This window comes from Armigeres subalbatus, chromosome 3, assembly GCF_024139115.2.
Source record: "Armigeres subalbatus isolate Guangzhou_Male chromosome 3, GZ_Asu_2, whole genome shotgun sequence".
In the NCBI taxonomy this organism is placed as follows: domain Eukaryota; kingdom Metazoa; phylum Arthropoda; class Insecta; order Diptera; family Culicidae; genus Armigeres; species Armigeres subalbatus.
The window spans coordinates 177,423,059-177,448,325 of NC_085141.1; the positions used below are offsets into that span (position 1 = coordinate 177,423,059).

General features: G+C 39.8%; 1 protein-coding gene across 5 annotated transcripts in view; it reads left to right on the forward strand.

The window, feature by feature from the left end:
- LOC134220244 (protein TANC2) overlaps window positions 1-25,267 on the forward strand; it is a 326,312-nt gene that overhangs the window by 279,176 nt on the left and 21,869 nt on the right. For 4 of the 5 annotated variants that reach the window (XM_062699240.1, XM_062699243.1, XM_062699242.1 and 1 more), the window contains 2 exons: window positions 18,135-18,426; window positions 18,783-19,055. In XM_062699240.1, the coding sequence (XP_062555224.1) occupies window positions 18,135-18,426; window positions 18,783-19,055 (565 nt within the window). The remainder of the gene's footprint in view (window positions 1-18,134; window positions 18,427-18,782; window positions 19,056-25,267) is intronic. The other variant, XM_062699241.1, reaches the window with a different exon arrangement.

The following is a 25,267-nucleotide window of genomic DNA, read 5'->3' on the forward strand; positions in this document are numbered from 1 at the left end:
AGGGTCGGACAGGACCCCATTGTGCAGCACTCTGCACGAAAAGGCCTCGTACTGTGCTTCGATGAGGCCGATGATTTTCTCAGGAACCCCCTTGCGTCTCAAGGCGCCCCACATATTCTCGTGATTGAGACGGTCGAAAGCTTTTTCGTAGTCAATGAATACCAAGTAAAGGGACTCTTGGAATTCGTTGACCTGCTCCAAAATGATGCGGAGCGTGACAATATGGTCCACACAGGATCTTCCGGCACGGAATCCGGCTTGCTGCCGCCGGAGAGTCGCATCGATCTTCTCCTGAATCCGGGCTAGGATAATTTTGCACAGAACTTTGAGAACGGTACACAGCAACATAATGCCTCGCCAGTTATCGCATACAGTCAGGTCACCCTTTTTGGGCACCTTCACTAAGATACCTTGCATCCAGTCGACCGGGAAAGTTGCGGTGTCCCAGATATTACGAAATAAACGATGCAGTAGTTGAGCGGATGTCATGGGGTCAGCTTTGAGCATCTCGGCGGATATGCGGTCGACCCCTGGGGCTTTATTCGATTTCATGCTTTGGATGGCTGTTTGAATCTCTAGCAGTGATGGAGCTTCGGTATTGACACGTGTTATACGTCGGATCCTAGGCAGATCATGCCGAGGTGGTGATGGCCTGGTTGGCACTTGAAAAGTTGTTCGAAGTGCTCGAACCAGCGTTTCAGCTGGTCAGTTGGGTCGGTCAATAACTGATCATTCGCGTCTTTCACAGGCATCGTTGCATTCATCTTCGCCCCGCTTAAGCGTCGTGAGATATCGTAGAGGAGGCGAATGTCCCCGGTTGCGGCGGCTCTCTCTCCTTCGTCGGCCAGAGAGTCTGCCCACGCTCGCTTGTCCCGTCGACATGAGCGTTTTACTTCCTTCTCAAGAGCCGTGTATCGTTGACGGGCTAAGACTTTGGCTCCTCTGGTTTTCGATCGCTCTATCGCGGCTTTGGCTTCTCTTCGCTCCTCTATCTTCCTCCAGGTCTCATCGGTAATCCATTGTTTTCTCTGGGTGCGTAGTTCACCCAGATTGTTCTCGCTGGTGGCGATGAAGGCATTCTTGATGGCGGTCCATTGGTCTTCCACGCTGCCACCTTCCGGAATATCTGCAGCACGCGTCTCCAGTTCTTCAACGAAGGACCGTTTCACCGTGGCATCTTCCAGTCGGCGTGTGTTGAATCGTCGTCCAACTCTTTCCTCCTGCCGACGAATCCGCGCAATGCGCAGGCGTATTTCGCCGATGAGGAGGTGATGATCAGACGCGATATCGGCACTACGTTTATTCCGTACATCAAGAAGGCTCCGTTTCCATTTTCGGCTGATGCAGATGTGGTCGATTTGATTTTCTGTAAAGCCGTCACGGAGACCCACGTGACCTTGTGAACCGGTTGACGAGGGACGAGCGATCCCTCGATCACCATGGTGTTATTACCTCAGAATTCTGCGAACAGCTCTCCGTTTTCGCTCATTTCTCCGAGACCATGGCGTCCCATAATGCGCTCATGGTTCGAGTTGTCGGATCCGATCTTCGCATTGAAGTCGCCCAAACAGATCTTGATATCACCCTTCGGAATTCTATCTACGACGGCATTGAGTTGACTGTAGAAGTTCTCTTTGTCTTGCAGATCGCCAGCATCGGTTGGCGCATAACATTGGATTATAGTAAGGTTTCGGACCCGTGTTCTAAATCTGGCAACGATTATCCTTTCACTTATAGGTTCCGACTTCATAAGCGCAGAGTGTGCCTGAGCGCTTAGTAGGAAGCCAACTCCGCGATGCCGGGGAGCGTGTTCACCTCGTAAACCAGAGTATAGCAGAACTTGTCCCGACGGCGTTCTGTGTTCTCCAAAGTTTGGCCAACGGACTTCACTCAGTCCCAGGATCTCAAGCTTCATGCGGCGTGCCTCATTGGCAAGTTGTGCCAATTTACCCTGCTGGGCTAGGGTTAAAACGTTCCATGTTCCTATTCGTGTCCGTTGTTTCGCGCTAAGAGTCGTCGCCGTAAAATCAGTCCGTATTCTTTCATTATCGGATTCTCGAACAAATTGATGTTTCGGGAACAGTAGGTTGTTGGCCCAAGGTTCCCTATCCACCGGGATGGGGCTGCCATCTTAGGTATAGCTTCCGGGGAATAGCATTTCATACTCAGCCGCTGGATGCCAGAACAGACGCTGTTGGAGCCGCACCTCCTTGGTGGACAGACGCTCGATCGGGTCAAATTTGTTTAAAGTCCCATCCAACACCAGGACTAGGCTAGTGCGCTTTGAGCGGCACACGGTCGCTTTGATAGGGCCTGCTTGGGGACACATGCAGCTTTTTATAGAAGTTCAACAGAGCCCACTGTCGAACCCCACCACATCCTAGGCAGACCCCATAGAAACTCCGCATGCTATTTAATTCTCTAAACTGCTATTGTCGCTGAAGCAATGTGAAACAGACCTACTGAGAGAAAAGATGTGTTAAATATTCCTATGTGTTAACTTGTTAATTTTTCTTTTTTAACTAGATTGAAAATTAACGACCAATAAGTTGTATTGGGATGTAAAACTGATTTTTTTTTAAATCGTCCTAGAAGTTATTTTAACAGAAAAGAAACGTTAGTTTGTTGTGGTTAGATCGCCGTTTGAAAGCTCGTAGGAATTGTCAGGCCACTGAATTCAAAGCTGGCGAAAAGAGTTTAACTAACTAATTTATTCAATATTTAATTTATAATGTATTCTAGGTTCGAAGCAAATCAAAAAATCCTTTAAAAATCAGGATCGTGCTTCACATTCTATTTACGGTTAGCCCAACACCTATGGTTTTCTGAACCTATCAAGGATTTTAGAAATCCTACGAGATTTCTAGATTTTTGTAACAGGGCTGAGCGTCGATGAACATCATTTGAAATATTTAAGTCGTCCATTACATTGATATCTGGTAGACCAACAATATACATCAGTTGAATCGAGCGAAAATGGTAAACTTTCTGTGTTATGAGTGTTAAAATAGAAAAGTTTGAAAAAAGTTAGCCCCCCCTAGAATTTTGCATTAGTTACGCCAATGAGAATAATGTGCGTAAACTCCAGCTTAAAATTTGTGCGGAAAGTTCTCCTTCATTTCTTGTGATAAGTGCAACTCCCGCAGTCGAATTCAGCTGCACGGAACGAATATAACTTCGCACGATGTGACTTTGATGTCATCAACGCTAGATTAACTGCATTGGACTGGACGTGTTTGTCAAACCTCGAAACGGTGGATGATGCTGTGACTGTTTTTTTATGACAATGTTTACCAAGTAATTCGTGACAATGTCCCGCTGAAAACCCGAAGAATGTCTACAAAATGCCAACAACCATGGTGGAACTTGCAGCTGCGCAAACTACGGAACCGTCTACGCAAGGCCCGTAAACGTTATTTTCTTCGTTTCAGGACAACTGAGAATAAGTATGCATGACAAGCTTTATCCAGTCGTTAAATCCGTTATATCAGAGTTCCCGCACGGATTCATGCAAAAACGTTCGACGATCTCTAATTTCATGAGCTTCACCAATAGTGTTAGTGGATGCATTGAGAAGCGGCAACAAGTAGATGCTGTATATATTGACTTTTCGAAAGCATTTGATAAAGTTCCTCATAATCTTGCTATTTTGAAACTGAACCGTGTTGGTCTACCGTCGTGAATCGTCAACTGGATTCATTCGTACTTGACTTCAAGAAAAGCCTTCGTTAAGGTTCGTGACGCCACTTCCGATGAATTCGAGAATTTTTTATTTTTTTTCGTCTGGCGTACCACAAGGGAGAAGGGAGTCACCTACACACTTAAAATAAACCGCAGATTTCTGTGAAATTTCAACAGCAGAACTGTTCGGTGAATAATTTTACAGATTTTCAGTGGTTTTGACAGTTGAACAAAGGAAAAATCGCCGAAAATTTTGTGAAATAATTACCGAACAGTTCTGCTGTTGAGGTTTCAGTGAATTGAAGGAAAATTCACCGAAATCTGTGAAATGATTTAAGTGTGTAGGACGTTTAGTTTTTGCGCTATTTATCAACGACGTTTGCGATCAGATACATTCGTGCAAGCTGCTTTTTGCGGATGATCTGAAAATTTACCGAGTCAGCTTTAGATTACTGTGCACTTCAAGCCGACATTGTGCGCTTATCATCGTGGTGTCAGATAAACGGAATGCAAGCCAATGCCACCAAATGCAGAATCATTACTTTTTCCCGTGTTCACTCACCAATCGGATTTGACTATTCGATGGACCAGTTACCGCTTATAAGAGTTAACTCCATACAGGATCTTGGCCTTACCTTGGACAGTAAGCTTCGGTTCAACGAGCACATCTCAAAGACGATCTCTAAAGCCAACACTATGCTTGGCTTCCTGCGCCGCAACTCTGCAAAATTCGATGATGTTTATGCTTTGAAAACACTATACTGCTCATTGGTCCGAAGCATTCTTGAGTACGGAGTTCAAATATGGGCTCCTTACCATGCGATTCATTCACCACGCATAGAAAGCATCCAGAAACGTTTCGTCAGATTCGCATTACGACAGCTGCCATGGACCAATCCAGATAACTCGCCACCGTACGCTCATTGGCTTGCAAACACTCTCCAAACGCCGAACGTATTTACAACGACTTTTTTATTTTTGACATGATCCGTGACAACATTGACTGCAGTAGCGTGCTCCGGGAAATCAACTTCCACGTACCTAGCCGCCGATTACGCAATCCCCGATTGCTTTGGACCCCGGTACAACGCACTGCTTACGGTTACAATAAACCACTTGACAGATGTTGTAGATTGTTTAACGATGTATGTGATATGTTTGATTATAATGTTAGAAAACTTCTTCAAATATAGGATTAAGATACTCTAATCTGTGTGGTTTTGAACCAAAGATAAAATAAATAAATTATAGTTTCTCTATAAGCTCATGCAGTAAATTAAATTTTAGCGTCAATTTATCCGCAATTATTCGGCAGGAATTCCTGTGTTGTTTTTTACTAGAATTTCAGCTAAAATACGAGAATAGGGTAAAGAACCAACTGGGCAGCACCCCCTTTTCCCGTCAGCAACGTTCATTACTCGAGCGCATTACAACCGAACTACTTGTTTTTTAGTACATGGTTAGTTTCTGTGGATATCTAGTTATGTACAAACAATCAAGCCATTTGGTTGTAACGCGATCGAGTTATTAACGTTGCGGACGGGAATAGGGGGTGCTGCCCAAATGGTCCCGCTCCCTATTTGCGAAAATTCCTGCAGAAATTTGTAATACATGCGCAGATTCATCCCAGAATTTCCTGTGGTGAATCCTCCGGGAATTCTCGCAGAAACTATCCTGGATGTGTTTGCAGAAATCCAACTCCTCTAAGAATTTCTTCAGAATCCGCTCAAAAATTGTCTGTGGCCTTTTTTTTTAGAACATCTGTGTAAATTTCTCCGGGCATTCTTGCAAAAGCGCCCTCGGGAATTTATGCGGAAATTCATTTTTCATGAATTTACAACAAATTCTTATTAAAAAATCTAAAATCTAGATCTAGAATTTAATTTGTTCAATTTTCTTCTAAAACTAAATCCACGCCAAATCCGCGCAAAGTGTTAAAATCGTTATGTAAATCCGCGAAATCCGCGAAAACCGCGTAGTCGTAACAACCCTGTGGATTCTATCCTGTATGTCCTTCCAGCATCCAAGAGTCACGCCAGGTGAACGAAGTAGCACTGCAAATTCTCTGAAAAATATGCTTGCATTTATCCAAGACACAAAACTTTTCGCACACACAGACAGACGTAATACTAGAGAATTACCATGGACTAGGACTTCAACGATTCATTTGAATTTGATTGATTGTGCGTTTCAGAGGCGCTAGCGTCGTAATCCTTCAAGTTTGACATTTCACTCCAGCGCTATCTGGTGACAATTTCATACGAAGCATTGTTTCGTGTTACGATAGATTTTGCAGAACAATATTCAAGCTGTTACGTCTGTTTGTCTGTGCCTTTCGGTTTGGTTCACAATTTTCTTTATAACTTTTGAACGCAATGACCAATCGTATTCAAATTCATTAGCGATCAACAACACTTTACCAACACACCTTTCGAATCCAACTTGTTGCGAGAAAATCGGTTAAGGATTACTATATGAAAAGTTGGTTACATTTTTTTCATCTTTTGTGCGCACACGCACGGACGGACAGACATTTGCTCAGTTCGTCGAGCTGAGCCGATTGGTATATAACACTAATTGGGTGTACGAGCCTTCTATACAAAGTTCGCTTTCGGATTTAAATGATATCCTTTAGGTATAACTTTGCTGTACGAGAAAGGCAAAACGTCAAAAATGCAAGCCAATAGCAATGAGCGATAATTGGGTAAATTACTATAAAATATATTATAAATCAGTTATACCTAATACAATTATTTTGAAGAATGATAAGAACAACTGCATGAGTCAAGAACAGGGAACAATCATTCAATCGTAAAATTCATCAAACATTGCTTATCAAACGAAAAGGAAATCGGTATTTCCCCAGTGTATGGTACCCCACATTCAGAAGATATTCTTTGAATTGGTATTGCAAAAAATGGAATAAGAGAAATATTCCAAAAACTTTAGGTTAAATTTAATTTAGATATATGAGGAAATTATAGTTTTATTCAGTGTAAATTATCGTTATCTTCCAATATGAGACAATTTGACATGGTATTTCTTTCGAGAAGTACATTCGAGAAGTATATTCCTATTTGAAATAGCATGACTATCGTAGCTAGGGTGATCATATTGGGATGATAAATTTCAAGTGCCCTCTAATTACTGTGCGTCTCTGTAACCATACGTTGTTCCGGATTGAACCAGCGGGCACTTCGTATCTTGCAATATGCACATTCGGCGGCTAATATTTACAACTTAAGCAGCCAACAGTGAAAGGAGATATAAATACCATTGAAAAGCAAATGAATTGGCGCTAGCTGTGGGAATGAATGAATCTGGCGGCGAAGCAATCCGAATTACCGATTCCAAGTGCAGCACTCATTGTTCGAATCCGTGTGACTGGAATTGGTAAACTACATATAAGCAATGCTGCTAATTCACACCTCTTGAAGATCATTTGGCGCTCACCAAGGGGCTCCTGTCTCATTTGCATGCGTTTGAAGAGGTAAAAAATGCATGCTAGATAGTAAAATGGCTTGAAAAATACCATTGTGTTCGCCGTGAGCACCAACGGTAGGTATCGATTGGCGCTATTGAGAGGTATCTTGCGCAAGCTTATGCCTATACCTGGATCACCATTAGGTGTTTCGATTCAATGAAATTAAAGCTTGACGCGTTCCGCAAAGGAACCTATATATTTTCACAACAATTTGCAAATTGTAGGCTCAGCCATAAATATGGGTATGCGAACAGCATTGAAAAAGCGTAGATTTATTGAATCACAAGGTCACAATAGGTAACTGGTGAACTGGGACAGTGAACCTTGGTTAGTTTTATTTGGTTGTTTGCACTGAATAAATTTGGACTAATAGACGAATTTTCGAAAAATATAGCTAAAGCTTCTGTTAACTCAATGCAATAAAATTTGAAATTTAAAAACAGCTGAAACAAACAACACAATAGTTTTATATGCTTTGAATATGTTAAATGAGACGTTAAGGTCATGAGAAAATGAAAAAAAATCATAAAATTTATGGTGGATCAAAGAATCGGAGAAGTTAGTTATTCATGATGATACACCGCACATTGGGGAAACCCGGTTGATGGAAAAATAGTTTAACTTTTACCGCAAATGTCGATCGCCGTTCGAAAAAAAATATGAAAAGAAATTCAGTGGGGGCTAGGGTAGTTGTGCCCTTAGTAGAAGTAGTGGGGTTTTGAGAGGATTTTTTTTGTAATGTATAATATATTCATTGGATGGTTTTAATTGAAGCGTCGTGCTATAATTAAATATGTTACATGTTTATCTTTAAACTTTGCTCAAACATTGAGATGTGCCACGTAATATGATTTTGGCATTTCTCGTACAACAAGAAGTTCGAAGGGAACTATAAAAACACGTGGTGAACTTATTAGGTTTGGCAACTTGTACTTGTGAAGCAATTGTGCAAACAAAAACAATACATCTAGTTGTGACGTAAAATTTTCGTGCATTACAAAACATTATAACAGTCAAAATAACACTTTAGGTAGATAGCTTCCACTATATCTATCTGTCTTTCTCGGAGCCTCTGAGTCTATAGTTTAAAGATGTAAACTATGCACTTATTTACTATGAAAGTAAATAATAAGTGTCTTATTATCGTTTACCATTTAAAACGGCTTAAAATAGAATTTCCTTTTGCCACCAACACTCACATCGGGAGCAGTCGGTGACCGATTTTTTCCCAAATATGGTCACCACATAAGAAATTATCCCGTTTCAATTTCTCTTCCAAAACGGGTGCAACAGAAACCCAACTGTGAGGTGCAGTAATGAGAAAAGGTTTGTTGACCGCGATGCACTCAGTTCCTACTTCAAACCGAGTTTAGAGCTTCCTTGATTTTATTTTATTTCGGAATTGATTTTATTTCCTTAAAATATGATTGTAACTACTGGTGGTTTTAACATTCAGTCAGAATTAATAGCCAAAGTGTTTTTAATACAAAAAAAAGGCAAAATTGCATCCGATTGCGTCGCGAACGAAAAGCAGTTAAATCCAGTGACCGTAAGCGATCTTACGTCTTCAAAAGTCACCTTTCTTGTTTCCCAGTCACGTCCAATTTTGGCGTCGTCTTGCTGCGCCGGTGCCATGGTCTCGGACAAAACAGGACCGGCAGGGTTCACTATCCCCTCATCATGTATTTGGTACGCGCGGGCAGATGGAAGAAAAATTAAACCATTTTTAGTAGCGATGCTACCGTTTGCGATATGCATTGCATTACATGCGATGTGACAGCTGATTCATGTTGCCCGTTGTGTACGGAAATAAATCATTCCAATTTTAAAGAAAATGTCGAAAAGAAACCATGGGAATCTGGGAGCGGGTAATGTCCTGTACTTTCGAAACGGGTTATCGGATCGTCTTTTTCTACTCGTATGATAGTGTCTACTTGAGATTGTTTTCTTCCTCGAATTTGGGACGTTAATTTTAATCAGAATGCTTCTCAAACACTGTATATTTAGTATAAAAAACACACACAAAAGAGCTGAAAATGTGAAGACGACATTGAAAAAGGTAGGAATTTAGAGTAGGATGTATTATAAATTCAGTAGAAAACCGAATTATAGCCGCTATCGAAATTGGATTTATCTCACAATCCATACGTTAAACCTAATTTCGGAAGTGGTGCGCTGTATAGCACATCACCAAATGAAAACAGCGCACCACTTCCGAAGTTAGGTTTAACGTATGGATTGTGAGAAAAATCCAACTTTGTTAGCGGCTATAACTCGGCTTTGCACTGAATTGATAATAAGAAATTTAGATGGAGCGTCAAATAAATTCTACTAACACATTTTAATATCTACCTTCTACAGAGTCTGAGAAGCAGCATAGTTATTATGAATCAACTGATATTTGGTTGTTTTTTTAAATATAGGCCATACAAAAATTTTAACGATATAACGTTCATAAAATATACAACACAACTACATGATATATCTAACAAATTATCTTCACATAATCAAAATGCGTTTGATCGATTTTAATATTGTTAATTCGAACCTCCTAAAGCAGTGATCCCCAACTGCGGCCCGCGAAGGTTTTCCGTGAATACACTACATGTTGCCCTTTGATGAGAATTATATTATAAGAAAAGTCATTCCCCTTTTTTTCGGTGTAATCGGGAACCTGTCTAGTTCACATCACTATGATGTTCAAGCACGATTTGTATATCGTGAGTAGTTTTATCATTATAATTCATGAAATTCATAACTTCATACATCAGTGGTACTCACCATATTGGGCGTTTTTTCCCTTAATGAGCTTTCACCTTACAAGCTAAATGGCGAACACGAAATTATTGCAACACCTACAACTGGCTATAACTTTTTTAGACAGAAATTAACTAAATTTTACACAGTTGTTTGAAGTGTATTGTTTACACCCTGTGAATGGCTTAGTTGTTTGGTTTGTTGCGTTCAACATGGAAGTGAGTCAAGTGGAGAAGCGTGAAAAAAAATTGTACGCTGCTGACATGGAAAGTCCGAAGCTGCAAGCTGTCCCTTGCTTCAAGAGAAATGCTGAAAATCTGCAACTCAACCATTTCAAGAGTGCTAAAAGGGTTCAACGACCCATTGAGCATGTTTCCTAGATGGGAAACTGGGATGTCAGTTCTCCTAGCACAATGAAAAAACTTTATTTTGACAGGATTTAGCTTCATGCCATTATTCTTAAAGCGTGCTGGAATGGTGGTATGAGACTTATTCAGTGCATTTCGTCCCCAAGGACATGAATTCGCCGAGCTGCCGTGAATTACGTCCGATCGAAACTGTTTGGGCCATGATGAAGCGGAAACTCAGGAAAATCAATGAGATAGTCAAGGATGCAAAAAACATGCGTATGAAGTGGTTGAAAAATGAGTAAAAGGTATCATATACGACTGTACAAGCTCTCATGAACGTTATGAAGCGAAAGTGTCGAGAATTTTCCCTAATTACCTGCAATAATTGATTCAATCTTTGTAAACTGAAGTTAGTATATGTATAAAACTGCTCTGCAATTTTGGTTTTCATCCGATAAATGAATGGAAAGTTAAAGCAAACTAACGGTGTTGCAATAATTTCGTGTTCGCCCTTTAGTACACTGGGGTCAGTTTTTACGCGGGGGATACGTTCCGCGTAAAGCAAAACCACGTAAAAAATCGCGTAAATCGCAAAAGCCGCTTAAAAACGACTTCACTGAAAACCGATTTTTCACGTGTTTTCCGACCTTTTTGAAAAACCACGTAAAAAAACTTTTGAAAAAATCAGCGTAAATCTCGAAAACCGCAAAAACGCGTAGAAAAACGACTTGTAATCGAAAATTGGTTTTTCGCGATTTTCACGCAATCTATCGACCTGTTTTAAATATGGTGCATGTTCCTTGTGGTACAGAGAATATAATGTACACAGCATAACTTCTTGATCCTCAAAAAAAAATCCCGAATAAAGGCTTTTTGATCCACATGCGTTACCAAAGATGTGTCATCGGGTTTTAAATGCGATGCAATCCCTATAAGCCACGAACAATATTTATTTATTTATTTATTTATTTTTATTTATTTTCTTGTATATCTTCATTTGACTATATCTGTCTCTATGAAGTACTCTGGTAGGGAAAAGCCATAAATTGGCATGAAAACCCTGCATTTTTTTTAACATACAGTTTTACAATTAGAACACAGCTAAAATAGTTGTAAGGACACCAGACACCAATCCAATAAAACTCCGAGATCTTTAACTATGTGGAGGCGTTCCAAAGTATGTCCGACCAAAGAATAATTGAATAGAATCGGCTGTCTTTTCCTGGTATACGATATTGTGCTACATTTAGCCACACAAAGCTCGTGAACATTCTGTATGTTTCTGTAGCTCCAGACAATCTCCAATGTTTTTGATCACGGAATAAATTTTCATGTGAGATTATTTTCATCGGCTTTTTTCGGTGAACATTAATTTAAACTAAGCAAATTACCGGACGTTTCGACCTACTAATATGTTCGGTCATCATCAGCGGATCATGCTATAGAGAAAATCTACTCCCATCACTTCTCTGCTTTTTTCTCTGTTAAACATCGGAATAAATTTTCATATCATCGGCGTAGAAGATGCGTTTTCCTCTAGGCACTAGAGCAGCATCGTTGATGAACAGGGAAAACAAGAGAGGACCCAAAGTACTCCCTTGTGGAACACCTGACCATATGATGTGTTCTAAGCATAAGTTCTTAGCCATCAAAAAAAATCCTGGAAGAAGGCCTCTAGATCTATCGATTTCACTTGTCATAAGACGAGTTTGTACAATCCCATTTATATTCCATTTAAATTAATGGGATTGTACAAACTCGTCTTATGGCAAGTGAAGACATTCCACTAAAAAGTTCAAAATAATTTTCTTAACAATCTATCGATTTGTTTTTGATGTGGTATTAACTATAAATGGTACGAATATTTGGATTCGTCCCACTCGAACTGACATCAATTCGATACGTTCTAGTTAGTTTGAATTAGCAACTCTATAACCAGAGACCGGCGGAGTGAAAAACTGTAGAAATGGCAGCGTATGAAAAAGCAAGATATCGTAAAAATAAGACTGGCAGCACTTGAACTTTTTGCTTGCTTCTTATGGAGGCAAAATGTAAACAAGTCGAATTGGAACCGCTTTTGAAGGTTTGATTGGGAACAAGATGGCGTCTTCGCCGATCTCTTATTGCAGTATTTCTATTTTGAATCAAACGTGAATACAAATTTGCCAAGTTAATTATACTTAGAGTAGAGTGGGGCAAGAGTGCGCGTGGGGTAAGAGTACGTTTTCGATTTTTTGAAGTTATAAAAAAAGATAAACTAGCAGCACAACATCAGTTTGATAGGTATTCTGACCAACTATTTTCATATGTAATTGTAAACGATTTGAATAAACAACAATGGAGATATGAAGATAGTTAATTTTTTGGTCATTTTGCTAAAAATAATTGTGTTTTCGCAACTAGTATTCCATTACCATATATACGATCAAACAGGTGAACATTATACCATTTTGATAACCTATTGTATGAAGTACTTTATGGTGCAGAACATTAATTCGGTTGGTTTTCCAAGAGGTCAAAACCATAAACTAAATAAATTTTGGGGCTGTGAAGTAAAAGTACTCAGGAACGGGTGGGGCAAGAGTAAGCATGTGAACCTTTAAGTTCTGTTGTTAAACCCGTATCTCCGGCCAAAATAACACTACTTCCAAAGCATAAAGATCCACAACAAAGAAAAAAAGAAACAGAAATCGAAAAATATTACAAGTTTTCCTTTTAAAGATAAGTTATTTGGTGTTAGAAAGGACTTAGCGAACAAATCACTGAAGCGAAATAATAAAATTGTATTTGGTATTGTTTTACACCTCAATAAGAAACATCCATAAAAAGAAACATCCATAAATTACGCAACGCTGAGCTGGGAGGGGTTGCGAGATGTATGACGATTCATAGAATTTTTATGGGATTCATACAAAAAGTGTAAGATAGGAGGGAGGGGTGATGAAATGTTAAAATTTTCCGTTACGTAATTAGTGATCTTTCTTTAAAAAAATTCCTTTGTTCAAGCCACGCGAAACCTGGTATATTTTTACCATTGTATTTTTTTTGTATATAATAAAAAAAACAATGTTTTTTCGTTTGAAAGTTCATATTTCTAGGACCCCCTTTCAGAGTTACGTAATCTTTAAACATTCTTGAATTTACTTTCATTGAACATCAATAAAATGTTATTTACTATGAATTTTGTTAATAGATACTTGAAATCCATGATTGGAAAATTGCGTACTCTTACCCCACCCGATGTGCACTCTCACTCCACCGGTGGGGTAAGAGTGCGTTTTTCACATGTCTTACAATAAGGGTTCTCGTTTTACGATTTGAAATAATTTCAATATTCTTTCCACTGGGTAACATATAGGAAGAGTATACGAATCGTCGACATTGATATGATATGCAGAAGCTTGCTTCATAAGGACTACATGATCGTTTGAAAACTAAGTGCGTACTCTTGCCCCAGTCTACTCTTCAGATTATCAATCGATCGAAATTTATCAATTGTAAGTTTGATACACTCTCTGGTAAAAGGATGCAAGGACGGAAAGAGCAGACTATAGTTCATATAGGAGCAGATGGATATGCAGAAGTTGCTCGAATCTACCACGTATGAGCAACAGCCAGTCGTAGAGATTGCATCGTCTATCAAGTTGCTCTATCAAGAGGACAGAATTGGTAGCAACCAGCGTACTGTGCGATATCAGCTAAAGTCCAGCGATTTCCGGGTGCGATTTCAACAAAGTTGAAAAAATATTAATCCGCCATCTTGAATTTTAAAATCGCGTCAAAAATCGATCTCGATTGATAGACTCCCACATTGCATGATTTCGTTGTTTGTTTGTTTGTTTGTATATTTATAATTCATCTGACATTCAACAGTCTTAATGAATAACATGAATATTAGCTTAAATTAGGTTCTGTCTTTTTAATCTATTCACAAACTGGGATGTTGAAATTCCGAAATCGAATGCAGCTTCAATCGATAAAAACAAACGAATCATGGTACATATGGGCTGGTTATAACCAAATAGAGTGCGATGAAATTCAGTGTGCAGCAATGTCCGCTGTCTCAGCATTCTTCCAGGTCCAATCAACGAAAGGAGATGGGAGCAATCGATTTCTCCGTTCAGCAACTTTACAATAAACGTAGCCTGCTGAATTTTCCGTCGCCGATCCAAGGTATCAAGACCAAGCAATTGGCATCGTTCGGGATAGGCAGGAAAATTCGCGGGGACCCGACACGGAAGATGTCTCAATGCGAGCCTGATAAATCGTTTTTGGATACGCTCGATTCTCAGATTCCATGTTACGTCGTTTGGCGCCCATACAATGGATGAGCTTGAGCATTTTTATAGTACAGTATCATATACCGCAGAAGGGTTCTGGGCCAATAAACTGTGTGTTTGAACCTCGTTTTGCAAGCTCGTCTGCCTTTTCATTACCTTCAATGCCACAGTGTCCTGGAACCCAGTACAGATTTACGGAGTTCTCTTGGCACACTCTTCGCAATGAAATAATGCAGTCCCAGACAAGTTTTTAAGTACTTTTAAAGCTACTCAATGCTTTGAGTGCCGCTTGACTATCTGTAAAGATACAAATATTTGCATATCTATATTTCTTCTCTACTAGCACATTTAATTATAGCAAAAATCTCCGCTTGAAACACCGTTGGATAGTTTCCCATTGCCACTGAGATCGATATCCCAGGGCCGAAGATTCCTGCTCCCGTTTTTGTTCCTATTTTTGAGCCATCTGTGTAGAATTTTATGGAACCGTCACGAACAGTGGGACCTCCGACTTCCCAGTCCATACGTGATGGCTCACGTATGTAATAAGGAATGTCATAGTTCTCCACAGGTTTCATCCAGTCTCCACTCATATTCATCACTGGCCCATATTGAAAATTTTGTGAGATACTCAAGTGGCCCACTAAATCGCCTGACTTGAATAACTTCAATCGTTTAAGTTTTTGCATATTCTTTTCGCTTCTAACTGCACGAATTCATACAATGGTAGCAGATTTAGAATTGCATCTAACGATTTTGAAGGAGTGCTACGCATCGCTCCCGTTATAGCAATGGACACTAACCTTTGCAGTTTTGTCAGCTTCTTCTGTGCAGTAGCCTCTTTTGTTTTTGGCCACCATACAAGAGCAGCATATGTCAGTTTTGGACGAATAATGGAAGTATAAATCCACTTTATCATTTTTGGTCTTAAACCCCATTTTCTTCCAAATGTTTTAAAGCATATCCAGAAGGCAATAGTTGCCTTTCCGATCGCACACTCAATATGAGCATTCCAGTTTAGTTTAGAATCCAGAATGACTCCCAGGTATTTGACCTGTTCACTAAGCTGAATTTCTAGTCCTTCAAGCTTTAGAGCTTTTAGATCAAGTTTCCTTTTCCTAGTGAATGGTACAATTACAATTTTTAACAGATTAATGCTAAGGCCTTCCTGAATACACCACGATTGGGTAAAATTTAGAGCCCATTGCATGCTTTCAAAATGATATTGTCGAATTTCCCCCTCACTATGATGACAATATCGTCAGCAAAGCCTACAACCTCGAAACCTTTTTCTTCTAAGCTTCCTAGAAGATCGTCTACAACTAAGGACCACATTAGTGATGAGAGGACCCCTCCTTGAGGGCAACCTTTTGTTGCCCATACCGTAAGAGACGAACTTCCCAGCTCTGAAGAGATTTCTCTTTTTGCAAGCATGGTGTGAATCCATTTGATAATGTTCGTGTCAAAGTTTCTTTTCTTCATGGCACGATCCATTGACGAATAAGAAGCGTTATCGAAAGCTCCTTCAATGTCCAAGAAAGAACAAAGTGCTATTTCTTTTACCGAAAGCGCTTTTTCCACCTTAGTTACCACTGTATGAAGTGCCGTAATTGTTGACTTACCGGACTGGTAAGCAAACTGGAACTTAGACAGCGGATGTTTAATCATGTAATTTGAGTTGATATAATCACTCAACACCTTTTCCATAGTTTTAAACAGAACTGATGAAAGACTAATGGGCCTGAATGATTTAGGATGCGTCTTATCTCGCTTTCCTACTTTTGGTATGAAAATAACTTTTACTTTCCCCCATGAAGATGGAATATAATTGAGTCTTAGACTTGGAAATCTCAATTAACGGCGGAATCAGCACTGATTCTCCGTTTTGAAGCATTGCTGGAATTATTCCGTCCGGTCCGGCAGATTTATAAGGCTCAAAAGATCTCACTGCATTCTCTACCCTGACTTTCGTAGAGATATCGTCAGCCAAGGCTTGTGCAACATTTTTCGCATCATCAGACATTTTAGTTGTTCTTGCTGAACATCTTTGACTTTCAAACGAACCACTTGTTGTTGGGTCTACATACATAATCGATCCAGGAAAATGGGTTTCCATAATCAACTTTATTGTTTCACCAGAAGTTTGTGTGGAAAATCCATCCTTTTTTTTAGATTCCCTAGTTCATTAGTATGATCTTTTGCAAGTGCCCTGTGGTGGTCATACCCTGCACTAACCCTGCTGAAATAGGAATACTTTTATTTATCATAAATGGTTTTGAGGAAATTTCAGTTGCTGGAACTACCTCCAAAAATACGTTGACCATCACTACATTCGGTTCAGAATATCATTCGAATTCTTTTCAGAATAGCAAACAGATTCTGTTAAAAACTTTCAAACGGATTCTATTGCGAATCTCAAACAGAATCCTAAACGAAACCTATTCCAAATTTCAAAGGAATTCGGAAAGGAATCAGCTCCAAACCTCGACCGGAATTCTGTTCAGAATCACGAACGGATTATTTTTAGAATTCTGAACGGATTCTTCTCATAATCTCAAACGATTTCTGTTCACAATTCCAGACGGATTCTGTTAAAAAATTTGACGAGATGCTGCTCAGAATCCCATTAGACTTTTACTCAGAACCCCGCTACGCCAAGTTATAGTGAACAATAAACCTCGAGCATAAAAACATAAGATCGAAATTATAGAATCGGTCGACATATGATCATTTGGAACAACAACTTAGAATATTTTCTGCCAGCCGAGTCGAAAAGATGCTAAGTTGGCCACGGCGATAAAACCTGTAGAATAAAATGTTCTTATAAGTACTTCTTTAAAGGTTCACAGGAATAAAATATGTTGTTCAAATATATAATATTCTGTAATATGCAATTTGAATTGAAGAGAAATATTCCAAATATACTGCGGCCCACTTAAACCGCTCAACACTTCTATGCGGATCTTGATAGTAAGCATACTGGGGATCACTGTCCTAAAATATAGTGAAACAAAAGAATTTTGAACAGTTTTTTTTTTCAATCGAAAATTTTGGACAAAATTCAAAACTTTGAGCAAAGTTCAAGGATCTAGAGATAAATTACTTCTAAATATCTTCCTTTTGCACAACATAAAATGTTGGTAGGACCCCTGCAAGTGTCATTTTGAGAAGTGTCTAGCGTTGTGGTCTTCCTCTAGCCTATATCAATTAGATTTGAAATGACTGTCTGAAACTCGATCAATGTATATGTACAACATGTGACAGATTTGGTTCCAAACATGTATTGGAGGGTATCCACTTCCTTCAGTGTGGTTCGATTCCACGAAACCAATACGCTAGACGAGTGCTTTTTCTAAGAAGCTATGAAGATTTTATGTCAAAATTGAGGCTTAATTGGGAAGAGGATTTGTAATATTTCGACAGTTTAACTTACAAATAATTGTGACTCAAGAGAGAAATAATCTAAAGCTACTAAAAGATATATTACGTCATACATATCCTACCCTAGCCACCTTTAAAGATATTCTATAATAAAACTTTAGTATGTTTTGTACTACATATTGTTCCTTTTTTCAATTTCAGAGCCCAAGTGATCTCATGTCATCCGACGTCTACAAACTAAAGGATAGGCCGCCAAGATGTCCTTCTGCATCCAGCAAATCAGACTCCCACTATGCTAGCATATCGAATACATCCTTCGGCGTCGGAATGAAGCCTTCGCAACGCTCTGGACTAAACAGCAGTAGTGAAATATCCTCAAGTGCCTGCGCTACACCTCCGCAAAACCGAAGACGCCTCTTCAATCCCAAGAACCTGCGCAGCCCATTCGGCTACCGTCGGAGCAATACCGCAACCGACAACTCTACACTGTCCGGTAAGTTCCCCATAACCTCCCTGTCGACAGCATGGCTCAATATTATTTGGGGCCAATTAAGAGATCAAGACGCTTAATTGATCCCGAAATTATAATATCCGCTTTACTTGCCGTTCATTGTTGAACGACCCAGAAGATGGAAAAAGTCAGAATGTTTTGTAGATTTCTTTTCCGATCACCCTATAATTACGTGAATTTATGATAACATCACGACATAGGATTCGTTTCTTAAACATATTTTGGGGATCCAGCAGAAAAAAAGAAAAAGGAATTCATCATTTCAACGATTACCGTAAAGATTAACATCCACTTGGAACTATCCCCAAAACTCATAAACATTCACTCTCTGGAAACAGGTTTAGCGTCTCTATTGAACCCGGCCACATATCATCGGGCGGCTGCGGCGGCAGGAACCAGCAATTTGCGCTCATCGACATCGTCGCCAATCGCAGCAACTTCCTCGACGACGACTACTACTACAGCGGTCAACAAGAGACAACGGAACGTTAATGATAGCCATAAATTTCATCGTCTCAGCCTGGGCAAAGCCTCCGTGGTTTTCGGCAAAATTAAATCCCTCTGGTCAGCGCAAGCGTCGACGGCCAACGCCGGACTGAATCAATTAGCAGGCACGAACTGTTCCGAATTCTTATTGCTGTTTTTGGTTTTTTTTGCAGTATTCTTTTGTTTCATTTTGTTTCCCTTTCTGTGTGGATTACATTATTTTGATTTACTGTTTTACTGATTCCGATTTCGCTTTCATGTTTTATATTTTATTCGCTGTGTATGCACATTTCTTTTGATATTTGTCCGATTTTAATTGACTAATTGAAAATACTTCAAAGATAAATCCGATACAATTCACATATCAGAATAAAGGTCATACAACCAGTGAGGGAGGGCTCGTCTTTACTTTCCGTTTCGTATAACTATAATACATAAAGAAAAAACAAAACCTATATCAGAAATAGGTCCTTTAAGGACAAGCTTCCTGGTTCGCGTTTTCAAGGGCACCTCACTGCGGAATGAACGCACAAATGTCATCTACGCACAAATGTCATTTTTATTATTTCACGCATGCTGTGACTCAGCAGAGCTGAAATTTAAAAAAAAAAATACAGTTGTGCGTTGCTTCTTTATTGATTGGGGTGCCCTTTAAAACGCGAGTGAAATTAGTTTTGGATTCCGAGAGGCTTGTCCTTAAGTAGAGTTATTCCTCCCATGATCATGCTATCAAAATCAATGGAATGAAAAGCGAATGGGCATGTTTCTCATTTATATTTATGATTTTTTGCCAATCTCGTAAAGCGAAATTATACCGAAAGGCTATCCTTTCACTACAAATACGAACTTTTTTATATAACTCTCTGATACCCATAGTATTATATACTAATCGACCAACTGTCCGTGTGTATGTGTGTGTGTAACTGAGATAACAAAAACATTAGCCAACATTACCAATTTCATATAGTAATCCTCAAGCGATTTTTTGGTAACAAGACAGACCTAGTTGATCACTCTCGAATTTTATAACGACCAGCCTTTCATTTAAAAAGTTTTGAAACAATGGATTCTCCACCTAGCTACGTCTATAAGTCGTTTGTTTATGCCGTGAAGTAGGCAATGTTGCTGGTATATATCACACAAAGGGGGTATGCGCAACGGCGCGATGCGACGCGACGTGATATTGCAATTTGACAATGAATTGAGTCGCGCCACGTCGCGTCGCATGGCACGTGGCATTTACTCTGGCAGGCACCTAACGATTATAATGAAAAAGGTGTTATCACTGCTGTGGATTATGTTGTCAATTGCAATTAGGAATTATCGTTTGAAGGATAAGTTTTTGATAATTATTGATGGGAATTTATTCGTCCTGTTTCCTTTTATTTAATCAAAAAAGTATGCACTGCTTGAATTGTGGTAAAAAATGTGTGAGGGCATTCAGCTTTGAGTTGTCTCTCATCTTAAATTGTCTTTATAAATCGTTCGATTTATAGATGAATGTTTGAAAATCGTGATAAACAGAGATGGCTTCACTACACACACGTATGACATAGCTCAAATAAAAGCCGCTTAAAATACATAGAGTGTAATTTATTTTAGGATGTTTTTATTTTTAGTTATTTTTTTCTGAAGGAAAATGATATCATTTTTCACTTTCAACAATGCATTGTTGCGTAATTAATGTTTAGGTTAAAGTGTTTTATATTATTATTCTCAAAGTCATCACAAGCACTTTCCTGCACAAATCAATGCAATGGAAAAATCGTTTTTGTTCTCATGATCCAATCATGCTGTAGCTTAAAAAAATGACCAGTCAGAGTTACATTAAAACAAGTAAATTATTGCCAATTTACTGCCTCGAAAAACATCAGAACTCTTAAGCCAATTCCATTATCATTCTAACTTACACCGTAGTCATCGTTGTGCTGCTTGCTGCAGTTTATTTCAATTATGATTCGCTTATTCGAAAGCAACAGCACGTTAAAATTGTGCAAAACCCAGACAGACATTCTTCTTCGGGTTGCACACTTTGGCGATCCTCAAGAACTGAATCGTATCCCATACAAACTACGCGGTGCATCGATCGCCATTCGCCATCATTGCGGTTCGATCTTCAGACGCGAATATTTCGTCCCGTCGATCATCATCGTACGTATGCCCATTCTGGTCGAACTCAATTTATCGCATATTATTGAATGCTGCCGTTGCGTTGCTGACTCATCGCAAAAGAATCGTTTCATGTGCAGAACTTGTGTAATATACATACGTAGGTAAATGGGTTTGACACCAACCCGTCTGAGATGTTTTTTTGCTATATGCGACCCGGCCCATTCCGTATAGAAATAAATGACAGAGGCAGAGGGTATTATTTGTAACGTGATCAAAACAATACACTGAGGATACTGGACAGAAGACCATCATAAGATTCTCTTTTGCAATTTCGCTACAACAAAATATATTGATTTTCATATGATTCTCTAATGGAATGCATTTCATACGACAATCACATAAAATATTTTAAGTTCGATTAAGAAAAAGTGTAACCCTATTTCGAACCATGAAGTCGTGATTAGGAGGCGTGTGATCACACACGCCCACTGACGCTTCGAGGAGCCGTGTTGTTCAAAAAAGATAGATTTGACCAATATATGATCTAACGATTCTCATTATTTCTTATGAAACATTTTCATAAGTTTTGTTGTATGTAAATCTTACGACCAGTATCCTCAGTGTACAGAACCTAATGAATAAATGAACTAATTCTGAACAGGGTGGAAACCCTATCTCACCCAATAGGGGTATATTTTCATATTTTTTGTTGCTCTTTATTGATTTTTTTTCGTGAATTTCGTGAAAAAAAATTGTGCAAAATTTTGTAATTGTTCATTGCTAATACTGATTTAATAATGGAAATTTTGTCTTTTTTTTTTCATGGAACAATCTGATAATGTAATATGGAAAACTATCCTTTTATAATTGCAATTTTTCTGATTTATTTTCGTTTTGTGGAAAATTCTGAATTGTTTATGAAAATTATGCATTATTTGTGGAAATTTTATATTTATTTATTGCATACCCTGATTTCTTTATTGGCAATTTTCTATTTTTTATGGAAAATTTAAATTTTTTTAGGAGTTTTTATTTTCATCGATTTGCGGAGTTATTTTGGCACACTCGATGCCATGAGTGCCGCTTGACTTTCTGTGAAAATACAAATATTTGCATATTTGTAAAATCTGTTCAAATTTCAAAAAGTTTCTTAAAATCTACCGGTCAACTGGTATTCACAATTCCTATGCTAAGATAGACTTCTGGTAAAATTTAAGTGTGCTTCAAATGGATTTAGTGTTTTCGGCAGGATTTCGTCCCTAAAAAAATCGTAACTCTTAGTGGGATGAAAGAAACTCATTGCAACAACAACTAAATGAAAGCCATACCCATCCTCGACAACCTTGTAAAACATTGTTTTATAAACAAATCTTCTATGTGTGAACAGATTTCGTCCTTCGAGATACCCAAAAATCAACATCTTTCGTTGATAAAAGGCCTATAAAATCTACACCCAAAACAATTCTGTGTGACATTCTTTGTATTAAGCATTTTGTATCAAATCTCGCATTCAAACCGATCAGAGAATGTCATACTTGTTAATACAGCTCATTGCATTAAGTCGGTTTATTTGGTTTCGATCAATACATCCAAACGATTCTCCTAGAACAAGTATATGAATCGTGTACAGCAATATAACTTTAACCCACACAATCTTCCCGATTCCATTTAGCTTGATAACGGAAAAGGACACAAATATGCATGGTGCTTATTCCACTCGTATCACTCATTGCTATCCCTGTTGCCCTTCCACTTGTCACATCCGCATAGCATGAATCGTGGATTATGATTGCCTTTGGTCGCATCGTTCCACATCTGGTAAATAGTCCAGATGGTTAGCGCGTCAGTTTAGACGTGCTAACAGTGGAGGGTCCGGGTTCAATTCCCGCCTTTGACCAAATTTTTTTGTATGGTTGCTGAGGTTGTCGAAGTATACAGCATTTCACTCCTGGATGCCTCGATGGGGGAGTGTAAAATTAGATTAAATGTAGCCACTAACACATAACCAGTTCTTATTTTCTCGTGACCGGAGACCTAATGCAAGGGCCTGCCGTTAACTTAATACAATCTGTGCATATGTCGCAAATTATGGCAAACTGTACGCGAAACTAATGCGAGATTGCAATAAAATGTTGCAATCTCTGGTTGGGTGTACAACCAGATTTTTTTTGGATTGAATTTGTCGGGAAGTTGCAGCTACACATTCATTTTAGTATAGCCCGGTATTGAATCTTAAGCTAAAATAATAATTAAAATTAAAATAATAATAATTAATAATTAAAATAAAAATAAATAAAAATTGTAGAGAATGTAGAAGTGGATTCACATTTTAAAACATTTGCACACTGGCAAGCATTTCCATCGCATTTCCAATGGTAACTTGATTGCTTTTCAATGATCGTCAAACATTTTTGGTTGAGACCTGAGATGTTGAGACTTGAGACTGTTGATTACTTTCATTGATGCCTTGGTAGAATGTTATTCAACCGTAACATCATACTGCAACGGGTTGAGGATCCAAGGCCGGTTCTTCAACTTCAGCATAATCAACGTCCATAGCCCACACTCCGGAAGCACTGATGATGATAAGGACGCATTCTACGCGCAGCTGGAACGTGAGTACGACAACTGCCCAAGCCACGACGTCAAAATCATCATAGGAGATTTGAACGCTCAGGTTGGCCAAGAGGAGGAGTTTAGACCGACTATTGGAAAGTTCAGCGCTCACCGGCTGACGAACGAAAACGGCCTACGACTAATTGATTTCGCCGCCTCCAAGAATATGGCCATTCGTAGCACCTACTTCCAACACAGCCTCCCGTATCGGTACACCTGGAGATCACCACTGCAGACAGAATCACAAATCGACCACGTTCTGATTGATGGACGGCACTTCTCCGACATTATCGACGTCAGGACATATCGTGGCGCTAACATCGACTCTGACCACTATCTGGTGATGGTTAAACTGCGCCCAAAACTATCCGTCATCAACAATGTTCGGTACCGACGACCGCCGCGGTACGACCTAGAGCGACTGAAGCAACCTGATGTCGCCACTGCATACGCGCAGCATCTCGAGGCAGCGTTGCCGGAAGAGGGTGAGCTCGATGGGGCCGCTCTTGAGGACTGCTGGAGTACAGTTAAAGCAGCCATTAACGACGCAGCGGAGAACAACGTCGGGTATATGGGTCGAAGTCGACGGAACGATTGGTTCGACGAAGAGTGCAGACAGATTCTGGAGGAGAAGGACGCAGCGCGGGCGGTCGCGCTGCAGCAAGGTACCCGGCAGAACGTGGAACGTTATAGACGGAAGTGGAGACAGCAGACCCGCCTTTTTCAGGAGAAGAAACGCCGCCTGGAAGAAGCGGAGTGCGAGGAGATGGAACAGCTGTGCCGTTCTCAAGATACACGCAAGTTCTATCAGAAGCTCAACGCATCCCGCAAAGGCTTCGTGCCGGGATAAGGATGGGAGCATCTTGACGGACGAACGTGTGGTGATCGAAAGGTGGAAGCAGCACTACGAGGAACATCTGAATGGCGCTGAGAGTACAGGCAGTGAAAGTCAAGGCAGCGGAGGAGATGACTACGTCAGTTCAGCGGACGATGGAAGCCAACCAGCCCCCACCTTGAGGGAAGTTAAGGATGCCATTCAACAGCTAAAGACCAATAAAGCAGCTGGTAAGGATGGTATTGGAGCTGAGCTCATCAAGATGGGCCCCGAAAAGCTGGCCACTTGCCTGCACAAACTGATAGTCAGAATCTGGGAAACCGAACAGCTACCGGAGGAGTGGAAGGAAGGGGTTATATGCCCCATCTACAAGAAAGGCGACAAACTGGAGTGTGAGAACTTTCGAGCGATCACCATCCTTAATGCCGCCTACAAAGTGATATCCCAGATCATCTTCCGTCGTCTGTCACCATTAGTGAACGAGTTCGTGGGAAGTTATCAAGCCGGCTTCGTTGACGGCCGCTCGACAACGAACCAGATCTTTACTGTACGGCAAATCCTTCAAAAATGCCGTGAATACCAGGTCCCAACGCACCATCTGTTCGTTGATTTCAAGGCGGCATACGACAGTATAGACCGCGTAGAGCTATGGAAAATTATGGACGAGAACAGCTTCCCTGGGAAGCTTACCAGACTGATCAAAGCAACGGTGGATGGTGTGCAAAACTGTGTGAAGATTTCGGGCGAACACTCCAGTTCGTTCGAATCGCGGCG